The 27,511-nt window shown below is 41.5% G+C and overlaps 1 protein-coding gene across 1 annotated transcript in view; it reads right to left on the bottom strand.

The window, feature by feature from the left end:
- LOC137618628 (dynactin subunit 4-like) overlaps positions 1 to 27,511 on the bottom strand; it is a 47,101-nt gene that overhangs the window by 14,097 nt on the left and 5,493 nt on the right. The window contains exons 2-7 of the mRNA XM_068348739.1: positions 9,451 to 9,521; positions 8,133 to 8,311; positions 6,909 to 7,132; positions 6,488 to 6,590; positions 5,152 to 5,335; positions 1,424 to 1,581 (exon numbers count right to left, since the gene is read on the bottom strand). Coding sequence (XP_068204840.1) covers positions 1,424 to 1,581; positions 5,152 to 5,335; positions 6,488 to 6,590; positions 6,909 to 7,132; positions 8,133 to 8,311; positions 9,451 to 9,521 — 919 coding nt within the window. The remainder of the gene's footprint in view (positions 1 to 1,423; positions 1,582 to 5,151; positions 5,336 to 6,487; positions 6,591 to 6,908; positions 7,133 to 8,132; positions 8,312 to 9,450; positions 9,522 to 27,511) is intronic.

Genomic DNA, 27,511 nt, shown 5'->3' with positions numbered 1-27,511 from the left:
GGCGGGCCTGCACAAACAGACTAGTTTGCCACATCACTGAACAAAAAGACAAAAGTCTTTCGACGGATCTTTGTGTATTCCCACCATTTCCAATGATTCAGCAGGTGCTAAAACACTTCAGGCGCTCCTTGAACAGCAGAATGACGCTTACAGCCATTTTCTGACCACAGGGAGAATGGTTCACAGACATGTAGCCACTTTTACTGTACGGAATATATTGAAACAGCCACAGCAAAGGCGGCGACTCCCTACACTCCTCGCAGTTATGCTCCCTTGCAAAAACCACATGATGGGGTCCACTTCCGGTCTGCTCACATACCTGCCACAATGGCAGCCTTCCTTAACCCTTTTACCCCTAAGGTAAGGTTAAATTTCGAGCACGTTTTGCTCTATATTTTTTTTAAAAATTGCTCTAACAGCCTTAATTTTTGTCATAGAGAGGTCAGGTTGGTGTCATTCTTTGGAAAATGCCTGAAGTTTCTCAGAAAGTTATCAAAAACATGCAAAAACATATAAATAACAGTGTTTTGCAAGAACGTACCGGTACGTCCTTTGGGGGCGAAAGAGATAACAGGACAAAGCAGCATGTCTGATTATGGGGGGGATATGGCAGATCACACTCTAAAAAGAGGGAATAAAAACAAGTCAAAAACACTGCAGAGTATGTGTGTATGCAGCTACATCCTTAGTCAAAGCGAGGCTTGCTCTGCCTATCAAACAACTAGTATAGCTTGTTAAAATTCCTAAAGGCCATTTTAGCTCTGCAGACGTCATACTCCTACTAAAGGGGGATTGTTTGTATGTCGTGTAGGAGCTAAACACACACACCCCCTCTCCCCCCCTCTCCCCCCCTCTCCCTCTCGACGTCGTACGTCCGTCCGTCCGTCCGTCCGTCCGTCCGTCCCCCCCCCCCCCCCCTCCTCTCTCTCTCTCTCTCTCTCTCTCTCTCTCTCTCCTCTCTCTCTCTCTCTCTCTCTCTCTCTCTCTCTCTCATCTCTCTCTCTCTCTCTCTCTCTCTCTCTCTCTCTCTCTCTCTCCTCTCTCTCTCTCTCTCTCTCTCTCTCTCTCTCTCTCTCTCTCTCTCTCTCTCTCTCTCTCTCTCTCTTTTTTTTTTGCTCCAATGACTGATCGATTTGAAGTTTTCTGGCATCCTGACATCGAAGGTCATTGACGTCGAGAGACACTCAATCCAATGACTCGCGTCCGTTCACATAGATCTATAGAATGTTTATTCGGTTTTTTATTGGAATTTCCAGTTCCTTCTATAATTATTCATTGGTCACTTGAGCTACAAAACGTTAACATAAGTTGGTCGACACATTGTGCCCTGGCCAGGGATTTTGTTACCGACGGGGTCACAGTTAAGAAGAAAGTTATTTAGTTAATTTAATACTAGTTTGCAATTCTCCTTTAGCTATTTCACCTTTCTGCTGGGCTGCGAGATAGGCCTCCGGAACGAAGGGCAGGAGGGCGACCGTCATGTCATGGGGCGTGGGATTGCACAGCGAAATCTGGACGTTCGTCTCCTTCTCGCTCTTCAGTTCCACTTGCCGAACCATCCGGACTTCGGGCACGTGATAGCTGAAATGAAAATTGTCAGGGTAATATATGCGTGGTGGTGAAAATAAAATATTATAACCCCTCTGAATTGCATATAAGTCTGTAGCCCTGTGAATTTTCAAGCAGAGTATTATTATTATTATTATTGTTACTAGCCAAGCTACAACCCTAGTTGGAAAAGCAAGATGCTATAAACCCAAGGGCTTCAACAGGGAAAAATAGCCCAGTGAGGAAAAGAAATAAGGAAATAAATAAATGATGAGAATAAATTAACAATATATCATTCTAAAAACAGTAACAGCGTCAAAAGAGATATGTCCTATATAAACTATAAAAAGACTCATGTCAGCCTGGTCAACATAAAAACATTTGCTCCAACTTTGAACTTTTGAAGTTCTACTGATTCAACTACCTGATTAGGAAGATCATGCTAGGTTAAATTAAAGCAGGCAACAGTAGTATTATTATTGATAGCTAAGCTACAACCCTAGATGGAACAGCAGGATGCAAAAAGTCCAAGCTACAACAGGGAAAAATAGCCTAGTAAGGATAGGAAACAAAGAAATAAACTATAAGAGAAGTAATGAATAACTTAAATATTTCAAGGACAGAAACAACATAAAATATCTTTCATATATAAACTTTAAAAACTTCCAAAAAGATGAAGAGAAATAAGATAAAATAGTGTACCCTCAAGCAAGAAAACTCTAACCCAAGACAGTGGAAGAAGATCATGGTACACGAGAGAGAGAGAGAGAGAGAGAGAGAGAGAGAGAGAGAGAGAGAGAGAGAGAGAGAGAGAGAGAGAGAGAGAATTTCTTTATTGAAAAACCATTACTTTACAGCACCTCCTCCTTTCGCCACACTTAGCAAGGTCTTATTGATTGAAGTATGGCCTGAAATACAATCATGGTAATAAACCTCGATAAGGACGAATCAAGAGAGCTATGGAAAGAGTAACGATGGGAATAACACCGAGACAGAAAAAGAGCAAACTAAAGTAGAGGATATTCTAACAACATGTAAGAAAAAATTAAATGCACATGGGCAAGACATATAATGAGAACGACAGTCAACAGATGGACGTTAAGAATAACATCTGCTAAAGAAGGTGATGAATGCAAGAGTTGATGGGAGAAGTACAAGAGGAAGGCCAAGGTTTGGGTGGATGGATGGAGTGAAGAAAGCTCTGGGTGATAGGAGGATAGATGTGAGAGAGGCAAAAAAGCGTGCAAGAAATAGGAATGAATGGCGAGCGATTGTGACGCAGTTCCGGTAGGCCCTGCTGCTTCCTCCGATGCCTCAGATGACCGCGGAGGTAGCAGCAGTAGGGGATTCAGCATTATGAAGCTTCATCTGTGGTGGATAACGGGGAGGGTGGGCTGTGGCACCCCTAGCAGTACCAGCTGAACTCGGTTGAGTCCCTTGTCAGGCTGGGAGGAACGTAGAGAGTAGAGGTCCCCTTTTTTGTTTTTGTTTCATTTGTTGTTGTCGGCTACCCCCCAAAATTGGGGGAAGTGCCTTGGTATATGTATGTATGTATGTAAGAATAACAGAATGTGTCCCTAAAGATTGCAATAGAAACAGAGGAAGGAAAAGAAGACCATGGATTGACGAACTGGGATTGACGAACTAAGAAAATTTGCGGTAATAGACTGGAATAGAAAGACCATAAACAGACACAATTGGAAGGACATGTCTGAGGACTTTATGCTACAGTGGAATAGTAACGGCTGATGATGATGATGATGATAGTTCAGTTTAACCTCGTCGTAATAAAAGGTATTTCAGTTCAAATCGACGGAATCCGGTTTATTTCCGCATTTACTTTCCTCACTATGCTATTTTTCACCTTTTGGAGCCTTTGGGCTTATAGCATCCTGCTTTTCCAACTAGGGTTATGGCTTAGCTATTAACAACAATAATAATAGTAATAATAATAATAATAATAATATTAATAATAATGATAACAATAAATTGTACATTATTCTATTATTCAACGGCTCATACAGCAAGAGGTAACGTCCCTGACTGGTGAACGCCAGACTACTTTCGAGTCCCACTCAACCTTGGTAGTTCCTTTGATCGCAACAACCTCACCATCCCTGTGAGCTAAGGATGGGGGGTTTGGGAGAGCCTATGGGTCTATCTGCAGAGTCATCAGCAGCCATTGCCTGGCCCTCCCTGGTCCTAGCTTGGGTGGAGAAGGGGCTTGGGTGATTATCATGTGTATATATGGTCAGTCTCCAGGGCACTGTCCTGCATGATAGGGCAATGTCACTGTCCCTTGCATCTGCCATTCAAAAGCAACCTTCAAACCTTTAAAACCATGCTTAATCATCATCATACATACGTGGCCTTGATTAGACTGGACCGCTGATTTCTAAAGCCCTGTCCACACGATCGAGCATGGCCGACGGGCAAACAGTGATACCAGGCCACAATAGTTAGTAAGAATGAGGGGTGATGACGTCAGAAGCGGGAAAACTAAAGGCAGAGATCTGGCAACACTATATGATGCCAGATCCCCGTCAGTGATTTTCCCGCTTATGAAGTCATCACCCCTCATTCTTACTAACTATTGTGGTCTGGTATCACTGTTTGCCCGTCGGGCATACTCGATCGTGTGGACAGGGGCTGGGGCCTCTAGTGTCATTCACTGTCCAAGCTAAACTGTGAGAAAACCCCTTTAGTTACGCTATGAAGTAAAAGTTAGATGGGTTTGGACAGCAAGATGGAAGACACATAGCTATAACAGAGGCAAAGCAGAAGGATTTCCGCTTATAAAGTGACTTATAGGTTCCATATACACATACCATACACAAGTAACTCCTTACAACCAGCTTTCATACATAAAATACACATATTCACATTACTTAGCTTCTATTCGAAGTGCAGTACTGAATCTATTCACATGTAATGACTGACATGAACAAGAAGTCTTATTTTTCTCTTAACTTCACTCCGTATTTGAACTTCAATGTATTTCATTCAAAATCTAATGGATTTGTCTTTGGGTCATACCCCACATGTCCACCAAGTTTTTGGTAATGTTCACAAAGAAAAAAAAAATATATTACAATTATTACTGCCGCGTACTTGTACTTTGATGTAATTCATCCAAAATGTTACAGATTCATTGTTGGGTCATAGCCAACACGACTACCAAGTTTGGTCAAAATCAATATGTTAGTTTTAGTGTAAAGTTACAAACAAATAGATAAACTGGGGTGAATACTCGTCCTTCGCAAAACCTTGAATTTGGCAAAGGCAACGTGGAATGTGGATATGGAGGAGAATGCTGAAAATACATTGGAGAGACCACATGACAAATGAAGAGGTATTAAGAATACTTGGAGAAGAGAGAATATTATAGGAGGTAAATTTGAAGAACAAAGACCCAGAGGACGGAAAAAGAAGTCAACGCTAGATGACCTTGAGGGAGTGAGAAAGAACCGAGAGCTAAAAGAGGTGGCCATACATAGAGAATTATGGAGGGCGACTAATCTATGAATGGACCTGCCTTAGGGAATAACACTACGGTCATAGTAGTAGTAGTAGTAGTATCAAGGAATGCTAGAACCTACTCACAAGGCGCCGAGCTGGATCTTAAACTTGATCGAAGAAGGGTTATACTCCGGCTTCGAGAGGTTGTGCTCGCAGTAGCGGCAACGCAGGGAGCGCTTCACCAGTATGTGCTTGTGGAGCGGATACAGGGAGTCGGTCTCCTCCGGCTGCCACTCGGGAGATGCCATGCGCTGGTCCATCGTCGTCACTGGAAACGAGACTCAACGAATCACAACTTACAAACATTTGGAGACACATACACAAATCGAACTGAAACCATAAATTTCAGATACTGTATTGTATCAAAAATTCATATACTGTAATGCGATAATGAAATGCTATAATAAAACAATACAGTATTATATAACTTAACCCTTTTACCCCCAGGCAATTTGGAACTTTCCAACCCTTAACCCCAAGGCATTTTTTTTTCAAGCACATTTTGCAATATATATTATTTAAATTGCTCTAACAGCCTTATATTTCGTCAGAGAGAGGTCAGGTTGGTCTCATTCTTTTGGAAAAATGCCTGAAGTTTCTCAAAGTTATCAAAAATATGCAAAAATAAATTTAAATAGCAGTTTTTTGCAAGGACGTACCAGTACGTCCATGGGGGTAAAGGGATGAGTTTTGTAGGACGTACCAGTACGTCCTTTGGGGGTAAAAGGGTTAAGAGTCGCACAAGGGATGGAGATGCAAGTGAATCCTATGGCTCTTTGCCATATTTCCGTCCGGCAACCCCAGGGCAGGACACCACGTACAATCGGGGTTTTCTCCATCGCAAAAACACACCTCTTTATAATCTTAACAGAAATTCCAGCTATGATCGAATCATACTATTAAAGATGAGGTTTTCTATGTGCGCGAGAACATATTTTGTTTATTCCTGACTTCCAACTCTTGTCTACACTGCGCTGATTTCCCTTGCTCTTAAAGCCGTTGGCTTTTTCAACTAGGGTTGTAGCTTGGCTGATATCATTATTATTATTACTAGCTAAACTACAACCCTAGTTGGAAAAGCAGGAGGCTATAGCCCAGAGGCTCTTAATAAGGAAAAGTAGCCCCGTGAGGAAAAGAAATAATTAAATAAACTACAAAAGTAGTAATGAACAATTAAAAGAAAATATTTTAAGATAATAATAATAAAAACAATAATTGTTGAAAATAATAAAATCTAACTGCCAAAAAGACATTAAAATCTTCAACTGACTAAAGGTTACATGGTGGAACTCACACCGAGCCCTATATGCACGGCTATATTAGGTCGCATCCCTGTAACTATTAATAGTAGAGTTTAGGGCAAAGGATAATGTGAGAACCCAGGACATCGAGGCAAACACATGCCTCTTCTTCGACTGACCTTTCGAGAGGTCGACTTCCTCCGTGAATATGTTGTCAGGAAGTCCGTACACCTCTTCTTCGGCGACGCAGGGGGCTAGCTCAGAGGTCAGACCAGGATCCCCCTAGAATAACAAAGAGAAATTTAATGGATGTTTTTGGTGTTCCACAATAAAAACCTTATGTTAAAATCTACACTTGAACATTCAAAATATGTATCTAGACAAAATAAACTACTTTACACTTCTGTAATTTAAGAGACTTGAGTGATAAGTAAACAAGTTTGCTAACTTGAAGAGACAGTTTGATAATATCTGTAAGTGACGTAGTGTATATGAGCCTAAGTTGATACTAGATTGATAATTGCACTTCTTTAGTTGAATAAGAGTCGCTTTAAAATAGCCATTCTATGACACGAGAGAGAGAGAGAGAGAGAGACCCACCTTGGACGTCAGGGAAGAAAAGGACGAGAGAGACTTCCGCCCGATCATGGACGTGGAGGAGAGGCTGAACTTCTCGGAGAGGCTCAAGTACGAAGACTTCCGGAAGGAGGACCTCTTCCGCTCTCTCTCCACTTTCTCGCGCTGGGCGACCGAGCGGTAGTGCTCGAGCAGGCTCTGCAGGTATTTGTAGTGGACGTTATCCTGCTCGGCCCAGCCACCAGTCGCTGCAAGATATGGTGACGACGGTGTTAAAAATGCGGAGGAAAATTGTGTCTATAATCAGTTTAAATAGCTACACATGCTTGTCATTAGTAATAGTTAACTATTGACACCTACTAGGAAGGAGCTTCTAACATCACGAAAGTACTAACTGCTAGGAATTAACTATCATAAACTAACTGTATCCTATACAGTGCTGTAAGAAGGTCATAAACTTACAAATACAACTGAAATCATAAACCTTCAATATTGTATAAAATATTCATGAAATATTGTAATAAAACTAAACTATATAAATAAGATGACATTTGCAATATGAAACTGGACTCTTTGTTGAATCTTGCAGCTGAAAATCATAGGCATGTGTTAGGTGAAGCCTTGAATTGAATATGAAATTTAGATCTTAAGCCAAGCACTGGGGCATTAAAGACCATTCAGGGCTGTGTAATGCAAATGAATCAACCCTACCTGTACTCTTACATTTGGTATCATTTTAACTTCTAAAATCAACTGCACAACTTCCATACAATAATATATGAATGCAAAATAAAAAGGGTTTAAAACGATTAGAAAAATTTAATAAAATTATCTAAATATTCCCCTAACATATCTCCTAAAAGTTTGTCCTGGAGAAACTGAGTTCTCTGAAGATTGAAAACAGGACAATCAACTAAAATATGTTTGATATCTAATGTCACTTGACAGTAGATATCAAACAGAATTTGAATGACAAAAAGCTTCCTAGAACCTACAAAGTTCGCAAGTTGTGGACTTTCCATTAAGAAATACCTAATTTCTACTAGCACCCACTGGTATCAACTAGGTATGATTTTCATCTCATTCTTTTTTTTGTTATTCTTTATATATATAATTAATAATTCTCTCCTTCTACAAAGGACAAATTTCCTTTTTATGGTTACAGGGCTTACCCAAATAGTAGGCAGTTGGCTCACACTAACGATGACCAAAGCCGATCGTAAAAATCTGTAAAGACAAAGAACCTACCGACGGTTTGGTCGCTGAGGTTGACGTCTCGGGACGTCCACCGGCAGCTGGTGCAGGCCAAGTAATAGACCTTCCTGGCAACGGTCTTGCTTGAGTCCTCCGGATTAGGGGCCTGGATACTCGTCGCCCGAGTGGACAGAGTGTGGCCACAGCTCGGGCAGTCGAAGCAGTTGGCGCATCTGTCGGAAGCGAGAGTAAATTTTCCGTCGATTAACTTGCTTCGTGTGGAAGAGGGGTCGAGTGGAAGGATAAAAAAGGAATAAAGATGCAGAAGAAGGCTAAAAAGTGGTAGAAATGGAGAGTAGAAATCTGAAGAAGGAAGTAAGATGCAGACAAACCTTGAATAATGCATACAATGTGCAGCCTGAGGAGCACTGAAGGCACTAGTTGACAAACCTTCTCTGTACATTACTTACATACTCTCTCTCTCTCTCTTTCTCTCTCTCTCTCTCTAGTTTATTTCAATGTGCAGATCAATAAACAAAAATTAACAATTAAAATTGAAAATATCATATATATACAATCTATTCAAAAACAACTGAAATAAGATAGTTACTGCAATTCAGAAATATGACGAGAAAACGTCACTTTAAATCTATACATAACATAATCTATAATAAAAAAAGTCCAAAGACTTAATGATTTAGAAAGATAATGTAATGCAATACCCTGTCAAATTCTCTCTCTCCTGTAATATTTAATTGCACACTTTCCTGTATTCTTTAATTATTTTCAAAATGTCTATAGAATCGTTCCTTTCTCCTCTCGTCTACCTCAGCACTTTGAAATGGGTAATAATAATATGAGTCAACTCTACAGATAACTAATCCTCCAAAAGATTGACAACGATTCCTTCATAAAAGTTCTTCTTTTTCCTTTTAAAGGTTAAAAGTAAAACAGATTCTCCCAGCAATACTGTGCCTTGCTTCCACACCTTTTTATAATGGTCCTTATTCAGTTTTTTAAATATATTTTTGTGCTTTGTACAGACCAAATTCTGTAGAGTACTTACATTCATACACAGCAATAGATTAAATGGCAGAACATTACTCTCCTTACAGAAATATGTCAAAACTTGTGTATGTCATCTCTCAAAAATGACGACTAAACACATTTAGATTGATACACACACACACCCCTCTCACCAGGACATAACTACTCCCTGCCCTCCTACCAGAGGGACGGGGAGAGCCAAGCATGACCCAAAAAAAAATTAGTGTATACCTATCTATATATATACAGCCAGACAATAACTATCATGCAGGAGAGATTATTAAGTACCTGTTCAACTAAATATTTTTACTAAACTCTCTCTTACCGGTTCTTCTTGAGCCGTGCCTCAGTCGACGGCATGTTCTCCAAGCAATTTGGACAGAAGAGCGTGTCCACCTGCAACGAAACGAGGGGCTTAGTGCGGTGAAAATTAGTGTGTTAAGTTCTAACTCACTTAAGAAACAAACTCGGAATATCAGAAGTTCTTGTATGTTGCATAACGTCAATCTAAGAATTTTATTCCAGCTGTGACCAGATTGCTGAATGATTTTCCTGATATTGTAGTTGAATCAGTGGAACTTCAACTGTTTGGATTCTAAGATTACAAATGACAGATATATTTGAATGTTTTTACTGATCTTAAGATATTTCAAATGTTTTATTCATTACTTCTCATATATAGTATATTTATTTCCTTTCCTCACAGAGAGATTTTCCTTGTTGTAGCCCTATGGCTTGTAGCATCTTGCTTTTCATGTGTCATAATAGGATACAAGCGCACGTTAGAATTTGTCTGCGAGCAAAAATATCCACACTGCATTATGACGTCCGTGGTTATAATTTTAACAATAAATACCATTGCAAACCTTTAAAAACTTATGTACTATATGTGTATTTATAGACGTTTGGAAAACATTGAATTTCCTTTATATCTTACGTGAAAAATTGTTTTAGTTTATGGGCATTTCAGGTTAGGAGTTTGGTCTCAGATCGACCTACACTGAAGGTGCAAGGCCACGGGCTCTTGCGCTAGCCAAGGCAGCCTGTAAGAGGGATAAAATGATAAAGTCAAAACTTATACAAGAAAGAAACGTGAAACAGACTGGGATATTTACGTTAAAGCAATAGAAAACAATGCGGGGATTGATCAGTTACTCTTGAATAGATCCCGCCCTGAACATGTAACTGCGAGAAGTGACATGGAAAGGTCCCTCCTTCCTGGGTCCACGAACGTGAAAAATTGCGGAGAGAAAGTTTAATGGCAGAAAGTATCGTGGAAGACGAAGATCACGGGAAGGAGAAAAAAAGGAATTTAGATTTAGGCAGAAAAAAAGGGCATAAAATATCCCTAAAAAATTACCAGACTGAGGTACTACCTAAAAGTAAATGATTCCTACATCTACATTTGAATTTGCTTTTCTGTTTTTGAAAACCTGTTAAAAGGTGAACATTACAACAGGTAATATTGGATAACCTATAGTCAATTTCTTTTAATGAGGCGCATTTGCACCGACTCGCACCGGTGCCCTTTTAGCTCGGAAAAGTTTCCTGATCGCTGATTGGTTAGAATTGCCTTGTCCAACCAATTAGCGATCAGGAAACTTTTCCGAGCTAAAAGGGCGCCGTTGCGCGTCGGTGCAAATCTGCCTCTCTAAAAAAAATTACTATAGGATACAGTCTAGCCAGGGAGGCCATGATAGGGAGATGTGACAATTATGATTTGCTAAGTGTCAAGAAATGTGTATGAAAAGCTTTTTCCGACTATAGGTATTCCATAAAACTCGCCTATTCGTCCACCAATAAGCAATGAAGTTTGTCAACGTACAAAGTAAGTTTGTCAATGAAGAAAGTAGAGTTTGTCAATATACAAAGTAAGTTCCTCAACTAACGAAGTTTATCAACAGACAAGGTAAATATGTCAACTAACAAAGCAAGTTTCCCAACTAACAGAGTTAGTTTGTCAAAAAAGTAAGTTTCCCAATAAGCTAAGTTTGTCGACAGACAGAGGAAATTTGTCTAAAAGTAAAGTAGTTTGTCAGAGAGCAAAACTAAGTGTGCCGGCAAGGAAATTAAGTTTGATGGCGAGCAAATTGAGTTTGTCAGAATAAAAGTAAGTTTGTCAGCAAACAAAATAAGTTTGTTGACGAGCAAAGTAAGTTTGTTAATAAACAGAGCAAGTTTGTCAACAGACAAAATAAGTTTGTCAACAGCCAAAATAAGTTTGTCAGCAGACACAGTAAGTTTGTCAGCAGACAAAGTAAGTTTCTCAACAGACAAAGTAAGTTTGTCAACTCAAATAAAAAAGTAAGTTTGCTAATATACAATGAAAGTTTGTCAACAGTCAAAGTTAGTTTATCAACAGTCAAAGTAAGTTTGTCAACAGACAAATTACTTTTATCAACTGACAAAGTACGTTTGTCAACTGACAAAGTAAGTTTGTCAACTGACAAAGTAAGTTTGTCTACAATCAAAGTAAGTTTGTCAACTGACAAAGTTTGTCAACTGACAAAGTAAGTTTGTCAACGGTCAAATTAAGTTTGTCAACAGTCAAAAGTAAGTTTGTCAACAGTCAAAGTAAGTTTGCCAACAGACAAAGTAAGTTTGTCAACAGACAAAGTAAGTTTGTCAACTGACAAAGTAAGTTTGTCAACTGACAAAGTAAGTTTGTCTACAATCAAAGTAAGTTTGTCAACATACAAAGTAAGTTTGTCAACTGACAAAGTAAGTTTGTCAACTGACAAAGAAAGTTTGTCAAATGACAAAGAAAGTTTGTCAACTGACAAAGTAAGTTTGTCAACTGACAAAGTTTGTCAACTGACAAAGTTTGTCAACTGACAAAGTAAGCTTGTCAACTGACAAAGTTTGTCAACTGCCAAAGTAAGCTTGTCAACTGACAAAGTTTGTCAACTGACAAAGTAAGCTTGTCAACTGACAAATTAAGCTTGTCAACTGACAAATTAAGCTTGTCAACTGACAAAGTAAGTTTGTCAACTGACAAAGTAAGTTTGTCTACAATCAAAGTAAGTTTGTCTACAGACAAAGTAAATTTGTCAACAGACAAAGAAAATTTGTCAATAGACACAGTAAATTTGTCAACAAACACAGTAAATTTGTCAACAGACAAAGTAAATTTGTCAACAGACAAAGTAAATTTGTCAACAGACAGTAAATTTGTCAACAGACAAAGTAAATTTGTCAATTGACAAAGTAAGTTTGTCAACAGACAAAATAAGTTTGTCAACAGACAAAGTAAGTTTGTCAACAGACAAAGTAAGTTTGTCAACAGACAAAGTAAGTTTGTCAACAAAGTAAGTTATTTAACAGACAAAGTAAGTTTGTTAACAAAGTAGTTTTATCAACAGACAAAGTAAGTTTGTTAACAATGTAAGTTTGTTAACAACGTAATTTTGTCAACAGACAAAGCATCTTTGTCAACACACAAAAGTAAATTTGTCAGCAGTCAAAGTAAGTTTGTCAACACACAAGTTTGCTAATATACAAAAAGTTTGTCAACTGTCAAAGTAAATTTGTCAACAGACAAAATAAATTTGTCAACAGACAAAGTAAGTTTGTCAGCATAAAATGTAAGTTTGTCAACAATGTAAATTTGTAAATTAACAAAGTAATTTCGTCAACAGTCAAAGTAAGTTTGTCAACAGATGAAGTAAGTTCGTCAAAAGTCAAAGAAAGTTTGTAAACAAATTAAATTTGTCAACAAAGTAAGTTTGTCAACAGAAAAAGTAAGTTTGTCAACAGAAAAAGTAAGTTTGTCAACAAAATAAGTTTGCTTATATACCAAGAAAGTTTGCCAACAGACAAAGTTAATTTGAAAACAAAGACAAAGTAAGGTTGTTAACGAGCAAAGTAAGTTTTTCAACGAGCAAAGTAATTTTGTCATCGACCAAAGTAAGTTTGTCGTCAAGCAAGTTAGGGAAACATCTGACGTGCATTTCTAGCTCCTAATACTTTCCAAGTGTGGGACTCTTGTAAATTATCCTGTTTACTATTGTCTCCAAAACACTCAATATTTTAGAAGTATCCACCATTTATTTCCATAAGAAACTCCTTTGGAAGACTATTTCGCTTAGAAACGCACCTCTGAAGATTACCAATATCTTAAGATTTGGGGCTGCTTGTTGAAGGGCTAAAGATATACATGGTACAGTACCAACAGCAACAGAAGCATCCTTGAAAGTTGCAAACTGCCTCATTCTTACATTAAGGTAAGACTCACATCAAGAAAGATTAAAGTTTTCAAGCAAAGAAAAATACAGATGACTAAACACTCGTCATTCGTTTGGATGCTAAACAGGAGACTTGCTTCTTGGCAAATTTTGATAGGGCTTAACCCCTACGCCGAATGTTATCGTCTGAACCCATAAGTGATCAAGATATAAAGATATAAATTAACAAAATATAAATACAGAGTAAATACAAACTGACATGACAGGAATTGCCCATGTAATTAAAAGGATCTTATGCCAGAGCTTTTAAAAAACGTAGACATTTAATGACGAGAAGATAAAGCTGCCAATTCTATCCTAATGCAAAAGAAATTACACGCTCTCTCCCTTGTCACAAGAGATTGGCGGAGTTGTGACAAATACACAAGACCAGAACTCAAAGGTTCAGAAGTTTCAAACATCAGATGTGCAAGTACACACATTAAAGACGTTGGAAAAAAGATGTTAGACAATATTTGTCTTATCATTCACACTAACACAAATTGCCTACATTGGATGAGATATAGTACAATCTGCCACTAAAGTAAGCTGGCGACAATACACAGCTTGTTGAGCAACCACCATAGGTCCTAAGGAGACTGTCTCCAATCTTGTGGGTGGCATTCCTTGGGTAAAAAGATGAGTAGGTCGGTTGATGCTTCACAGATAAAGCGTTCAACATATGTGACATAACTAAGGGAGGTAATATGATCCGCACCTTGTAAGCTATTGCGCAAGGAGCCAGTTTTTATCCCAAGAAGCAAGAGGAGATATTACTCCTTTCACTTTCTTACTGGTCCTGCCCACACTAACAGAAGATGTCATTCAAAAGTGACAAGTCCTCTTCAGATGGCAAAGCGATAACACAGGACAAAACACCATCTCGCTTTTAACAACATCAAGGGTTTCCAGAAGGAGAGAAAGCAAAAGTGATTTGAACCACTAGGTTCTTAGTCTTGACAACAAAGTCTGAAGTAAAGAAAAAAGTCAAAGATTTCCAACCTTCGGAATGGGTCATACTTGCTTGCTTTGCAGATCCCAAGGCTGTCTTAAAAAGTCACGAGATTGAGACCTCCGTCCAACTCGCTTTGTGGCTTTTCAAACGGAGCCTTGGAAAGGCTAATGCCTTACTACAGAGTCCTGAGTGAAATAATAAACTGTCATGACAGAGAACAAGAGACAATTCTCACGACAAAAGGAATACGAGACAATCCACAAACCTTCACTACCTTCTGAAAAGGTGCTCCACACAGAAGAGTTGATTGGCATGAAAATTCCGCTTAACTGGAATGCATCGGGCTGACAACTCTATAGCTCAGAGAGACGTCCAGGAATGAATTTGCCTCGTCAAGTGGCCCAATGACGGTTTTTAGCCTCTGTCCAAACTCTTGAATCAACTAGGTCTTCTAGGTGTGGCTTCCAACACCTGCGATGCGTCCGAGAACATAAGCATCTCCGCAAGGGAGGCGTTGACAAGAACTTCTATCGCCTGTTTTCTGTCGGGCATCCCCCAACCCATTCAAATTCCAGTCCAGGGACAGAGATAGAATGAGGGCTCAACTTTCACAGAAGAGAAGACCAGTGTGAGAGCTTAGCTTCGTGAGAGATGACAAATACCCAGGATAACTTCCCACCACCAGGCAAGTTGTTCCTGAACACTTGGAAAAGATTTTGCTTCCTTCCTGAACTCACAAGGCAAGCTGCTGCTGTTTCTATAAGCACATCCACATATTCATTCCTATCCTTTCCTTGAAAGCAGACTTCGAATTCATGACAATCCTCAGATCAAGACATGTGAAAAATGTCAATTATTTATTTCTCTCTTATTTACATATCTTTTTCCTGATGTCATGTCAAGAGCTGCCAACTTCCTTTTAAAACATTACGTTAATTCCTCAACACTGTAGCAAGCGTTAAGTGCATGATCAAAACTGAAATGGATCTACTGGAGACAGGTATACATATAATATTCGAGACTTTCCCCAGAGTTTGATTACTGTAAAATTGATAGTTAAATCTATTTCGTTTAGGAAAACATAACCTTTTTATGAATAACAGACATTGTTTAGAAAAAGGGCTCAGTAACTGGATTGTTCTATTATGACAAGTAGTTGTGACGGGACCAACGGCCTTGGAGTACTCCTACGGGGAGGAAGAAAATGTTCGCTCGACTTCTGAAGTAGGGAGATTTATACTCGATTGTTTTATATACATTTTACCAGAGCCGGTCTGTCTTCATTATTACTTGATATTGTGGACTTCCCTGTACTGAATTACCTGTGTATATTATACAATGTGACTAATATGTGGGTATAGTGTAATCACCATAACAGCGAATGTGGAATAAAGAGTTAAAAGCTAGCGAGAAAAAATATGCTTACTGTGGAAGCGCTCATCCCGGGCGCATTACCCTTTAGCCTTAACATATGTCGAACACCACCATAGGAAAAGAATCGAGCCATTGATGTGCGGAGCATAAACACATCTCCATCGTGAATGTATAACGTAGTTGTAAACGAGAATTTGCAGAGAATACACACCGTACAGCAATCTCCAAAACTACCACAATACCGCATCGTATTTGATTTTAATCGCCTCTTTCTCTAGCGACTATTGGTGGAGTAATTGATACCGCAGTGTTAAATTCACTATTTATTTATTGTGATCAAATATGGTGACAGACAATATGCGAGTTAGTATCATTACAAATTGACATGTTATTGATCTAAAATCCATGTGTCAGACAATGAATAACACAATGATTTGTATGTTGATCGTTATAGCCTCCTCTAACTTACAGTTGTTAATACATTAACCTATTACATAACTGTGTACAACATTATACATACACGATGTGGTATTGTGGTAGTTTTGGAGATTGCTCTACGGTGTGTATTCCCAGCAAATTCTCGTACACAACTACGTTACACATTCACGATGGAGGTGTTTATGCTCCGCACATCAATGGCTTGATTCTTTTCCTATGGTGGTGTTTGACATGTGTTAAGGCTAAAGGTTAATGGGCCCGGGATGAGCGCTTCCATAGTAAGCATATTTTCTCTCGCTAGCTTTTAACTCTTTATTCTAGTTCCCTTTCTTCCGTATAACTATATTATTTATTTCACACAAACTTATTCTACATTCGCTGTTATGGTGATTACATATAGTCCTTTGTTCTAGCAAGGCGAGGAAAGGGAACGGCCAGTGAGAGTGCGTGACGCACTTGTACACGGTAACTCCACCTTTTTTTTATTTGTATACTGTCACCTTCATTATGATGCCATTGTTTTAGTAAATACATCAATTTTTACTTGTGTGTATTGTGATATACGATAAAAGACTTTATATCTGCATAAGCCCAAAGCTATTCAGCAAGAAAACCAAATGCTGTGTTTTAGGGAATTGATTCCTTCCCCTCAGTATACACTGGGCCCTCCCAGTTAAAGGGATGCCTCCCCATACGTATCCATGCGAATGGAGACAAGGTGATACCACCATTAGAACTAAAGTAAACATCTGTAGAATTCTACAGTCTAAGATAGCAATTCCCCAGAGACAATTAAAGTCAGCATTCTTTAAGGTACATTTTCAAAGAGTGAAATAAGAACGGAAACCACGTTCGCACATACGCAAACGCTGACTGTGCTTGTGTTCGTGTGTATGTGTAAACTAGCACTCCATGCGCACGTTCCTGACCACTACTACGTTCATACAAATGCAGCGAAGGACTCTCTACTTGCTGTAAGGGGAGGCACAGCCACAATATGAAGTGTCGACATGAGATCTGTCAAGACCCAACAGTCGTGACACGACTTCTACAGCCTGGGCATTCATTCCTTGACGTGATACCACAGCAGCCCAAGACAGAAAGGAGAACGGAGCAGCTTCCAACATGTTGACGGAGGGTAGAGGGAACACAGGCATCTACACTTTTCATTTGGCTAATGGTAATACACAAAGTATTATTATTATCATTATTACAAGCTAGGGTATAACCCTAGTTGAAAAAGCAAAATGCTAGAAGCCCAAGGGCTCCAACAGGGGAAAAAGCCCAATGAGAAAAGGAAACAAGGAAATAAATAAACTACAAGAGAAGAATAAACTATCAAAACATTTTTCAAGAAGAGTAGAAACATTAAATTAGATTCTTCACATATAAACTATAAAAACTTTACAAAAACAAGGGGAAGAGAAATAACATAGAACAGCATGCCCAAGTGTATCTAGAAGCAAGAAAACTCTAATCCAAGAGAGTGGAAGGCTATGGTACAGAGGCTATGGCACTACAGAACAATGGATTGATTTATGGAGTGTCCTCCTAGAAGAGCTGCTTACCATAGGTAGGTGAAAATGGCATTTCGGGCACCTAAGCAGTACCGGAACCCATGAGAAAGGCAGGTACCCAAAGGATGTCCCAACAGCGGCTGAGATCTCTCCTGCATCGTTAGCATCAGGAACGATGAAGCCATAACACACCTTAGAGTCATCAAAATCTGGGGTATCAGTCATGACTAAGTGAAACGCCAGAATCAAACAAAAAGGGAAATGCAGGATCTCAAAGGAGTAAAAGAATTATCCACCTCAGTATTTCAACGGTAAAACCGAAGTCTTTCATACATCCAGATCGAGAAAGAAAGAATCCAGAGGTTATCTTGAGGGTTCGGAGGAGTGTCAACCCTGACGGAAACACAGTTACCTCCTCGTGAAGGGGACCAGCCACAGCACACAGCACAGGGTAGTTCCAGCATGAACTCAATATAGGGGCAGTTCCCTACCCTTGCCTGGAAACTTCTTCAAAGCATCCTTGTGAGGACCTTCCACGATATCAAGATGAAAGTAGCTCATGCAACGTTGCACACCATTTAACATCTATAAATATGAGGTGTAGACACAGCTGAACACGTTGAATTCAGGGGAATTAAGAGAGAAGACAGACATCCAATCAGGACAATGTCAAAGGCAAGAAGGAGTCAATTTGCGGCTAGAAGTCTGGCATAACGTAGGCATTACCACTACACTTTCATTCTAGGCACCAGCTAAAGACTGCTCGACTAGATGCATCCACAAATAAAGATTGCAAAGTTTACTCTGTGTAGTAGCAAATGTTTTCTTTCAGTACTTAACCAGTTTCTAAAACTCACTACCACGAGGTACAAAATAAACCGAGAATAGGCGGCAGTCAGTTAGTAAAGGTGCCGTGTTGTCTAGGAACCAAAACTCTGAAACAATTTGGAATATGTATGGAAGGAAAAACATTCCAATTTTGATTCAATTAAGGAAACATGTTCTAAGAGACATCTAATCTTCCATATTTTCTAAGGACATTACAGTACTAACATCTGTAACTTGGTAAATAAAAAACATCACTGAAGTATGCAGCTCTTGTAAAATATACTGTACTTTGTTACCATATTCCTTTTTCTCCTTCTGCAACAGCTCTTAGCGGAACATTTACAATTGTGGAAACTTAGGAAAGAAAGAAAAACATAAAGAGTATCTAAACAAATAGATTATCTACTTCCAAACCAGTAATGTATAACAGAGTCTGGTACATAAAGTACCAAAAATGACGCTTACTGTAATTCAGAGATGCGCAGAATAATCTATGCATAAATAATTCATAGTTTTTTTATCATCGTTATATATTTAAAGTTTCAAAACCAAAACTTTGTTCGCAATCTGACGAATCAAACAACACTCGGCGCCAACTATCCGAGTCTTCCAGCTCTGTTTATCTGCCAGAACATGCCTCTTGTCTGGAATGATTCAGACCGAGAGGGCTACCGAGTTGTCTTTCATCTATCTCAAAATTTCCATAGCTAAATGGAAGAGGGACAGTGAAAAAGTACCTCCTGTTTTGTTGACATAAGCCACTACCGTGGTGTTGTCGCTCATCAGCGCCACAGTGTCCTGAAAGGAGCTGGTGGAATTGCTTGAGGGCTAGAAAAGCTGCCTTCATTTCCAGGAGGTTTACGTGGCACTGTCTCTCTGACTTGGACCACAGTCTGGAGGCCGTGTGGTGCAACACGTGAGCCTTCCAAATTTCTTTTGGCACATCTGTAAAAAGCACAAATTCCAGGGGAGCAGAGAGGTCTACTCCCCTGATGAAACGAACGCTGTTAAGCCGAATACTGGCGAGGCGAGCGACAGCGAGGAAAGTGCAACTGCTTGCTGTACTCGGGTAAGGTGTTGTGTGACCTTGTTGGTTGTGCACAGTGTACTTGAAAAATCGTCAAAGCCGAAGGTTTGCCTGGGAGTTACTATGGTCTAGTGAACTCGCTACTCTAGACTAGCAAGGAGATTGTGGATGCATTAAAACTCTTGCCTAGGAAGAGTTCGCCCACCCACCTCGCTATGAGAAGGTGAATGGGCGTGTTCCCTAGCGAGGAGAGAATTTGTGCCAATTCGACTGTGAAGAGATGAACTAGACATTGACTGTTGTAGTTCGTGCTGACTTGTGTGCAGAGTAGAAGATTTTACTTTGTCAAAAGTAAAAACCTTAGGCGATACTCCTGAAGAAGTAGCCGTAGCAGAACGGTAAACATTTTGCTATGTCCTACGGACATGACGGCGAGGGGCGGGAGCTGTAAAAACCCTCAAACCTTCTCATCATCTCACTCTGACAAGCTATGCTCCGAAGGGATTGAAGGCAACATGGAGGAAGTCTCGTACTCTCGCAAAATCCTCTGGGAAGAGACCAATCAAGAGAAGGGCGTCGAACTCTTGGGCGTGACGAGCGATCTTTGGCTGACTGTGGAAGCAAATTTGCATACCCTCAGCCGGCTGAAGAGACTCAGGCTGAGGGCAGTCATCGAAAGGAACAGGAGAAACCTGACTGTAGCCAGTTTCTGGGTTCACCCAGAAGGGATCCCCCGACGGGAAAAAAGTGTGAACCTGTAATGAGTACCAGAATGTGTTTTCTGGGATGGAAAAGTCCCCCATACAAAAGGTCTTGCCTGGCGAACCAAGCGGGAACGTAATGCAATTATCTTCACGGAAGGGAACGTTCTCGATACTCATGTTGAATTCTCAGGCTTTCTAGCGGTTGGCATCATAAAATTGTCCAAGGAATCACCCTGGTGTGGGAGAAGTACAAGGGACACTGCAAACGTCCTGACTAATACCAACAACTTATAGTATCTCTAAGGAAGGAACCACTCCCAATATAAACCTCTCGTCTCGTGTACGAGGGGAGTGACCCAGGAAAACCTTCCCTGATAAGTCCGCTGACGGAACGTACTGAAGGATTGGAGTCGTCGAAGTGTCCTTGAAAAGTCATGGAGTGGGAAAGGGAAGAATGGCAGTTGGTAACATCCTAACCAGCAGTGCTTGGGTCTGGTCTCCCATGAACCTTGCAAGGTAGAACTCACAGCAGCATTTTCAAGTCCTGTATTTCCTACTGTAACTTGTTCCAGGGAAAGGGAGGATTTTGTTACAGTTTAGCTCCTCCCACAAACACATATTGAGGAGCAGTCAGTGTCATTAAGAGTCTGAATACGATAAGACATCTTGTGTCTCTGTGGCTAATTGCTCTTCCTAATTAAGATGGGACTTCTGAAGACTTTAGGAGAAGAATAACAATAAGGTAAAGTGAATGTGTTCCCCTTTTTTTCCCTGTCATTCATTCAGGAAGTGGGCAAAAGGGTGGTGCCATTTCTCTCCACCGCCCGTAGGAGTGCTTGATTCCTGGAAGAGCATGAAAGGTCGCAAATTCCTCTCCAGAGGGGAAGTATGAAAGCACTGTGGCGTTAGATGACCATAAGCACATGCAGAGCTGTCAAGAGAAGTTACCTGCTTCAAATTAAAACCGAGGATGAGTGGAAAGGTCCCTTGTTGCAATAAGGATCTGAAGGGTGATAATTTCATACCGAAAATCGTCCCAGGAGCGCCAGACAGCCATATGCTCTTAGAAATGCATTTGCAACATCAGCATAACATTGAATAAAAGTATAGTATGTGAGAGATGCATTGTGCCCTGAATATTCCCTTCCCTGAAGCATAAGCAGATTGGGAAAGCCAGCAATATTTATTCTAAGTGAGTTAATCTAAGTACAGTAAATACCTAACCTTGCTGTACAGACAAGAAGTGGATTTTTCAATGTGCTATAGCCACTGAATGGTCTCAGTAGAATTGGTCGACTATAACTACAAGACGAGAACGTCTTGCTCACTACTCGTTGGGCATCATCTAAGGGGTGTCGCTCGAATAGTTTCCTGGATGCAAATGTTGGTCTGGTACAGAACAGATTACAGTAATCAAAAGAACTACAGTACATAAAAGAACTTGTGTTCCCGGTACATACCATTTTTCTTGGTACAGCACATCAGTTTACTCTAAGTGGAAAGTTAGGCGTGTCCTAAGTGCGTGCCATTCTTCTTGGTCACGTACACTAATTAGCTAATGCATTCCAACATGGTAGCCCAAACAACAGAATGTTCACACCCCCAAGACTGCGTATGAAAAGGCGAAAGCGAATACACATGAGAGGGCGAGAAGAATTGAACGAGCGCTAACAAGCAGGCGCTCATCTAAAGGAGCTCTTTCCAGTTCAAAAGAAATCCCGCTAAATATGTTGTGTGCGTGAACAGTAGGTGTAACATTAAGATCAGATGAAGGTGTGCTAAGAGTGCTATCAGTGTTACACGAGTGTCTGGAGAATCAGCTCTCATAGGACACTGTGTGAATGGGTAAATGCACGTGCATAAGAATCTGCAGTCAAGTGAATTCTCAACATCTAAAGCACAACGGTCAATTTGAATACTATAGCTTCCTTAGGTGTTCCCAATACCCAACAGGTGAAGTGGCACTCCTATAAGAAAGTACGACCACAAACAGGCTAAGTGGCACTGCCATGGGAGCACAAGAGCGCATGGCAAAACGATGGGGAAACTGTCTCTCCCACCATGATTGAAGTGGTGAGTCAAGTATATGTAATGCCTACAGATTAGTCTTTAAAGACTAATCAATTATGTAACATGGAGAAAAGAAGGGCAGATCCATTTCTTCTTCCACATGGCAATGCCCGATGAAATCGTGGGTCCGCTCTCATTGCGAAAAGACAATGTTTCACCTCTTAGTTACGATTTACATCGTCGTCCCCAGTCCACACTTAAGAGGGAATAAAAAGCAACAGGCATGATGTTAAACTGGAACAAAAAGTGTACATGTACACCAAGTCCACAGAAACCGTCAATCAACTACAGTTATTGGGAAAGCTGCAAAACATTTAATAAAAAATAGTCAGTAGGGTGCTGTAAACCTTTACTACACAGACTGAAAACAAAGTGACCATTCAAAGAATGCTGGAGGATGTAAAGGCTTCCCCCCCCCACCTGCCAGTAATTACCAACAACTCGTTATAATTTTAACAGACGAGTCTCAGCCACGCTGAAAACAGAAGAACTATTAAAGGACGAGGGTTTTTAGCCGTGTAGGAAAAATCTTTGGGTAAAGCGAAAAGTTTTTCAGTCATAAAAAATGTTATTTTTATTAATAAAATAAATTTTTGAATATACTTACCCGATAATCATGTAGCTGTCAACTCCGTTGCCCGACAGAATTCTATGGAGGGATACGCCAGCTATCACAATACTAGAAGGGGGTGTATTTACCAGCGCCACCTGTGGCCAGGTACTCAAGTACTTCTTGTTGACACCTCCTCAATTATTCCTCGGTCCACTGGTTCTCTATGGGGAGGAAGGGAGGGTCGATTAAATCATGATTATCGGGTAAGTATATTCAAAAATTTATTTTATTAATAAAAATAACATTTTTCAATATTAAACTTACCCGATAATCATGTAGCTGATTCACACCCAGGGGGGTGGGTGAAAACCAGTGTACAAGATTAAAGGATAGCTAAGTATCCCATATTTCATATAATCAGTTATCCACAATAACAATGAAATAATAAGTACCTGGTAAGGAAGTCGACTTGAACCGTTACTCTGCCTTTAATAAGATCGTCTTCCTTACTGAGCGCAGCGTTCCTCTTGGGAGGCTGAATCAACTCAAAGGTGCTAAAGTATACAGGGCTGCAACCCATACTAAAGGACCTCATCACAACCTTTAACCTTGGCGCTTCTCAAGAAAGAATTGACCACCCGCCAAATCAACAAGGATGTGGAAGGCTTCTTAGCCGACCGTACAACCCATAAAAAGTATTCAAGAGAAAGGTTAAAAAGTTATGGGATTATGGGAATGTAGTGGCTGAGCCCTCGCCTACTACTGCATTCGTTGCTACGAATAGACCCAGGGTGTAGCAGTACTCGTAAAGAGACTGGACATCTTTGAGATAGAATGATGCGAACACTGACTTGTTTCTCCAATAGGTTGCATCCATAACACTCTGCAGAGAACGGTTCTGTTTGAAGTCCACTGAAGTAGCCACAGCTCTCACTTCATGTGTCCTTACCTTCAGCAAAGCAAGGTCTTCTTCCTTCAGATGAGAATTTGCTTCTCTAATCAGAAGCCTGATGTAGTAAGAAACTGAGTTCTTAGACATTGGTAGAGAAGGCTTCTTGATAGCACACCATAAGGCTTCTGATTGTCCTCGTAATGGTTTTGACCTTTAGATAGTACTTAAGAGCTCTAACTGGGCAAAGTACTCTCTCCAGTTCGTTCCCCACCATGTTGGACAGGCTTGGGATCTCGAACGACTTAGGCCAAGGACGGGAAGGAAGCTCGTTTTTAGCCAAAAAACCGAGCTGTAAGGAACATGTAGCCGTTTCAGATGTGAAACCTATGTTCCTGCTGAAGGCGTGGATCTCACTTACTCTTTTACCTGTTGCTAAGCACACGAGGAAAAGAGTTTTTTAATGTGAGGTCCTTAAAAGAGGCTGATTGGAGCGGTTCAAATCCTGATGACATTAGGAACCTTAGGACCACGTCTAGATTCCAGCCTGGAGTGGACAACCGACGTTCCTTTGAGGTCTCAAAAGACCTAAGGAGGTCCTGTAGATCTTTGTTGGAGGAAAGATCCAAGCCTCTGTGGCGGAAAACCGCTGCCAACAAACTTCTGTAACCCTTGATCGTAGGAGCTGATAGGGAGCTTACGTTCCTTAGATGTAACAGGAAGTCAGCAATCTGGGTTACATTGGTACTGGTTGAGGAAAACTGCATTGGCCTTGCACCAGCTTCGGAAGACTTCCCATAAAGACTGATAGACTCTGAGAGTGGATGTCGCCCTTGCTCTGGCAATCGCTCTGGCTGCCTCCTTCGAAAAGCCTCTAGCTCTTGAGAGTCTTTCGATAGTCTGAAGGCAGCCAGACGAAGAGCGTGGAGGTTGGGTGTACCTTCTTTACGTGAGGTTGACGCAGAAGGTCCACTCTAGGAGGAAGAGTCCTGGGAACGTCGACCAGCCATTGCAGTACCTCAGTGAACCATTCTCTCGCGGGCCAGAGGGGAGCAACCAACGTCAGCCGTGTCCCTTTGTGAGAGGCGAACTTCTGAAGTACCCTGTTGACAATCTTGAACGGCGGGAATGCATACAGGTTGAGATGGGACCAATCCAGCAGAAAGGCATCCACGCGAACTGCTGCTGGGTCTGGAATCGGAGAACAATACAAGAGGAGCCTCTTGGTCATCGAGGTAGCGAATAGATCTATGGTTGGCTGACCCCACAGGGCCCAAAGTCTGCTGCAAACATTCTTGTGAAGGGTCCACTCTGTGGGGAAGACCTGACCCTTCCGGCTGAGGCGATCTGCCATGACATTCATATCGCCCTGAATGAGCCTCGTTACCAGCGTGAGCTTTCGATCTTTTGACCAAATGAGGAGGTCCCTTGCGATCTCGAACAACTTCCTCGAATGAGTCCCTCCCTGCTTGGAGATGTAAGCCAAGGCTGTGGTGTAGTCGGAGTTCACCTCCACCACCTTGTTAAGCTGGAGGGACTTGAAGTTTATCAAGGCCAAATGAACTGCCAACAACTCCTTGCAATAGATGTGAAGTGTCCTTTGCTCCTGATTCCATGTTCCCGAGCATTCCTGTCCGTCCAGTGTCGCACCCCAGCCCGTGTCCGATGCGTCCGAGAAGAGACGGTGGTCGGAGGACTGAACAGCCAATGGTAGACCTTCCTTGAGAAGAATGCTGTTCTTCCACCACGTTAGAGTAGACCTCATCTCTTCGGAAACAGGAACTGAGCCCGTCTCTAGCGTCATGTCCTTTATCCAGTGAGCAGCTAGATGATACTGAAGGGGGCGGAGGTGGAGTCTCCCTAACTCGATGAACAGGGCCAGCGATGAAAGTGTCCCTGTTAGACTCATCCACTGCCTGACTAAGCATCGGTTCCTTCTCAGCATGCTCTGGATGCATTCTAGGGCTTGGAAGATCCTTGGGGCCGACGGACAAGTCCGAAAAGCTCGACTCTGAAGATCCATACCCAAGGAGACAATGGTCTGGGATGGAACGAGCTGAGACTCCTCAAAATTGACCAGGAGGCCCAGTTCCTTGGTCAGATCCATAGCCCATTTGAAAATCTCCAGACAGCGACGACTTGAGGGAGCTCTTAAAAGCCAGTCGTCTGACGGAGCCGGACACAAGATCATGATACTGCTGCACAGTCTGTAAACTGTCAATCATGGGCAAGCGAGGAAGTACAGTGACAACCCGAATCTGTCTAGACTGTCTGGGTCGTACAGACAACTCCTTAACGGGTTGCTGAGGTTGCCCACTGCGTCACAACAAGTCCCTTCTGTTGGTTGTTGAACGTCTTCCCCGTGACACATTGACTCCGTAAACAAAAAATCCTCTAACAAGGACTAAGCTTGGACTGCATGTCATGCAACACAGCTCAAGGCCTATGGGAGCAGGTGTGGTAACAGACGGGATTAGCGGCTGAAGTGTAACCATTACCTTCCCTGTAAGCATGTTATGCTTAAATAAAAGTCCATAAGAGGTTATGCAGCTAAAGGCTCCCTCCAAATGACAGAGTCCTCAAGGGAATATCAGAAGGAGGGAGAAAAGAACTTTCTCATCTACAGGGACCTTATCCTAGAAAAGCTAAGTTCTCTGAGTGAGGGTTCACTGGTGCAAAGCAGCAGACTAGAAGGCAACGTTATGAAACTGCTTGACAGTCTAGTGAGTTGGCAACAACCCAAGATGTTGAGAAGCATGCGGTAAGGTATGCAGAGCATGATGTATGCAGAGTATGCTGTATGCAGAGCATGCTGTATGTAGAGCATGTTGTATGCAGAGCATGCTGAATGCAGAGCATGCTGTATGCAGAGCATGTTGTATGCAGAGCATGCTGAATGCAGAGCATGCTGAATGCTGAGCATGTAGGAAGTAGAGCCTGCTGTAAGCAGAGCCTGCTGAAAGGAAAGCAGAGCGTGTGCATGGCGTTTAACATTTCTCAGAAATTCCATGACCAGTGCTAGAGTGCTTTATGCATGCTTGCATGGGTTTAAACCATGGTATGCTGAACAGCAGAGTCAGAACGAGCTGGAACAACAACAGAGGTTTCCTCAACTTGAGGGAAAACCTGAGGTTCAGACTGCATAGGCTGAACAACAGACGGAGCAGAAGGCAGGTGCAAGGGTGAAGGAGGTTGACTCCTAGCAAGAGTTGCACCCAAGGATTGCACCAGCTGAGCGGAGGACGGAGGCGGAGTAGTCCGTTCCTGTTCCTGAGAGATGAGTGGAGCATGAGAAGGTTGAGGCTGCGCAGAACAAGGTAAAGTTCTAGCAAGCTGAGGCTCCTGAGGCGCAAGTGCATGGTGTAGATGAGCTTGCCTAGATGAGGGTTGAACTCGGAGCAGCGCTGGTTGAGCAGACAGACTCACGGAGGGGAGAGGTTGTTGTACCCCAACCGAGAGTTGCACCACTGGTGGAGCAGCAAGGGGAGGAGGAGGAAGAGTGTAACTCTCCTGATCCCAAAGCAAGGGTTGCCTTAAAGAAGGCTGAGGCTGAACAACACTGTGAACAGCAAACTCCGAAAGTGGTTCAACATCGTACGCCTGGCAGATGGTGCTGCGACCAGGCGGAGCAGGTGCAGGCTGGGCGAGCACAGGCGGAGCAGGTGCAGGCTGGGCGAGCACAGGTGCAGCGAGAACAGGTGGAGGGAGTGCAGGAGGTGCAACACTCTCAGCCCGACACTCACGCATCAAGTCCGAAAGCTGTGCTTGCATGGACTGTAGTAGAGACCACAACATCATACGCCTGGCA

Source organism: Palaemon carinicauda, chromosome 25 (assembly GCF_036898095.1).
Source record: "Palaemon carinicauda isolate YSFRI2023 chromosome 25, ASM3689809v2, whole genome shotgun sequence".
NCBI lineage: Eukaryota > Metazoa > Arthropoda > Malacostraca > Decapoda > Palaemonidae > Palaemon > Palaemon carinicauda.
The sequence above is the reverse complement of the archived record's forward strand: the minus strand, read 5'-3'. Positions and strand labels throughout refer to the sequence as shown.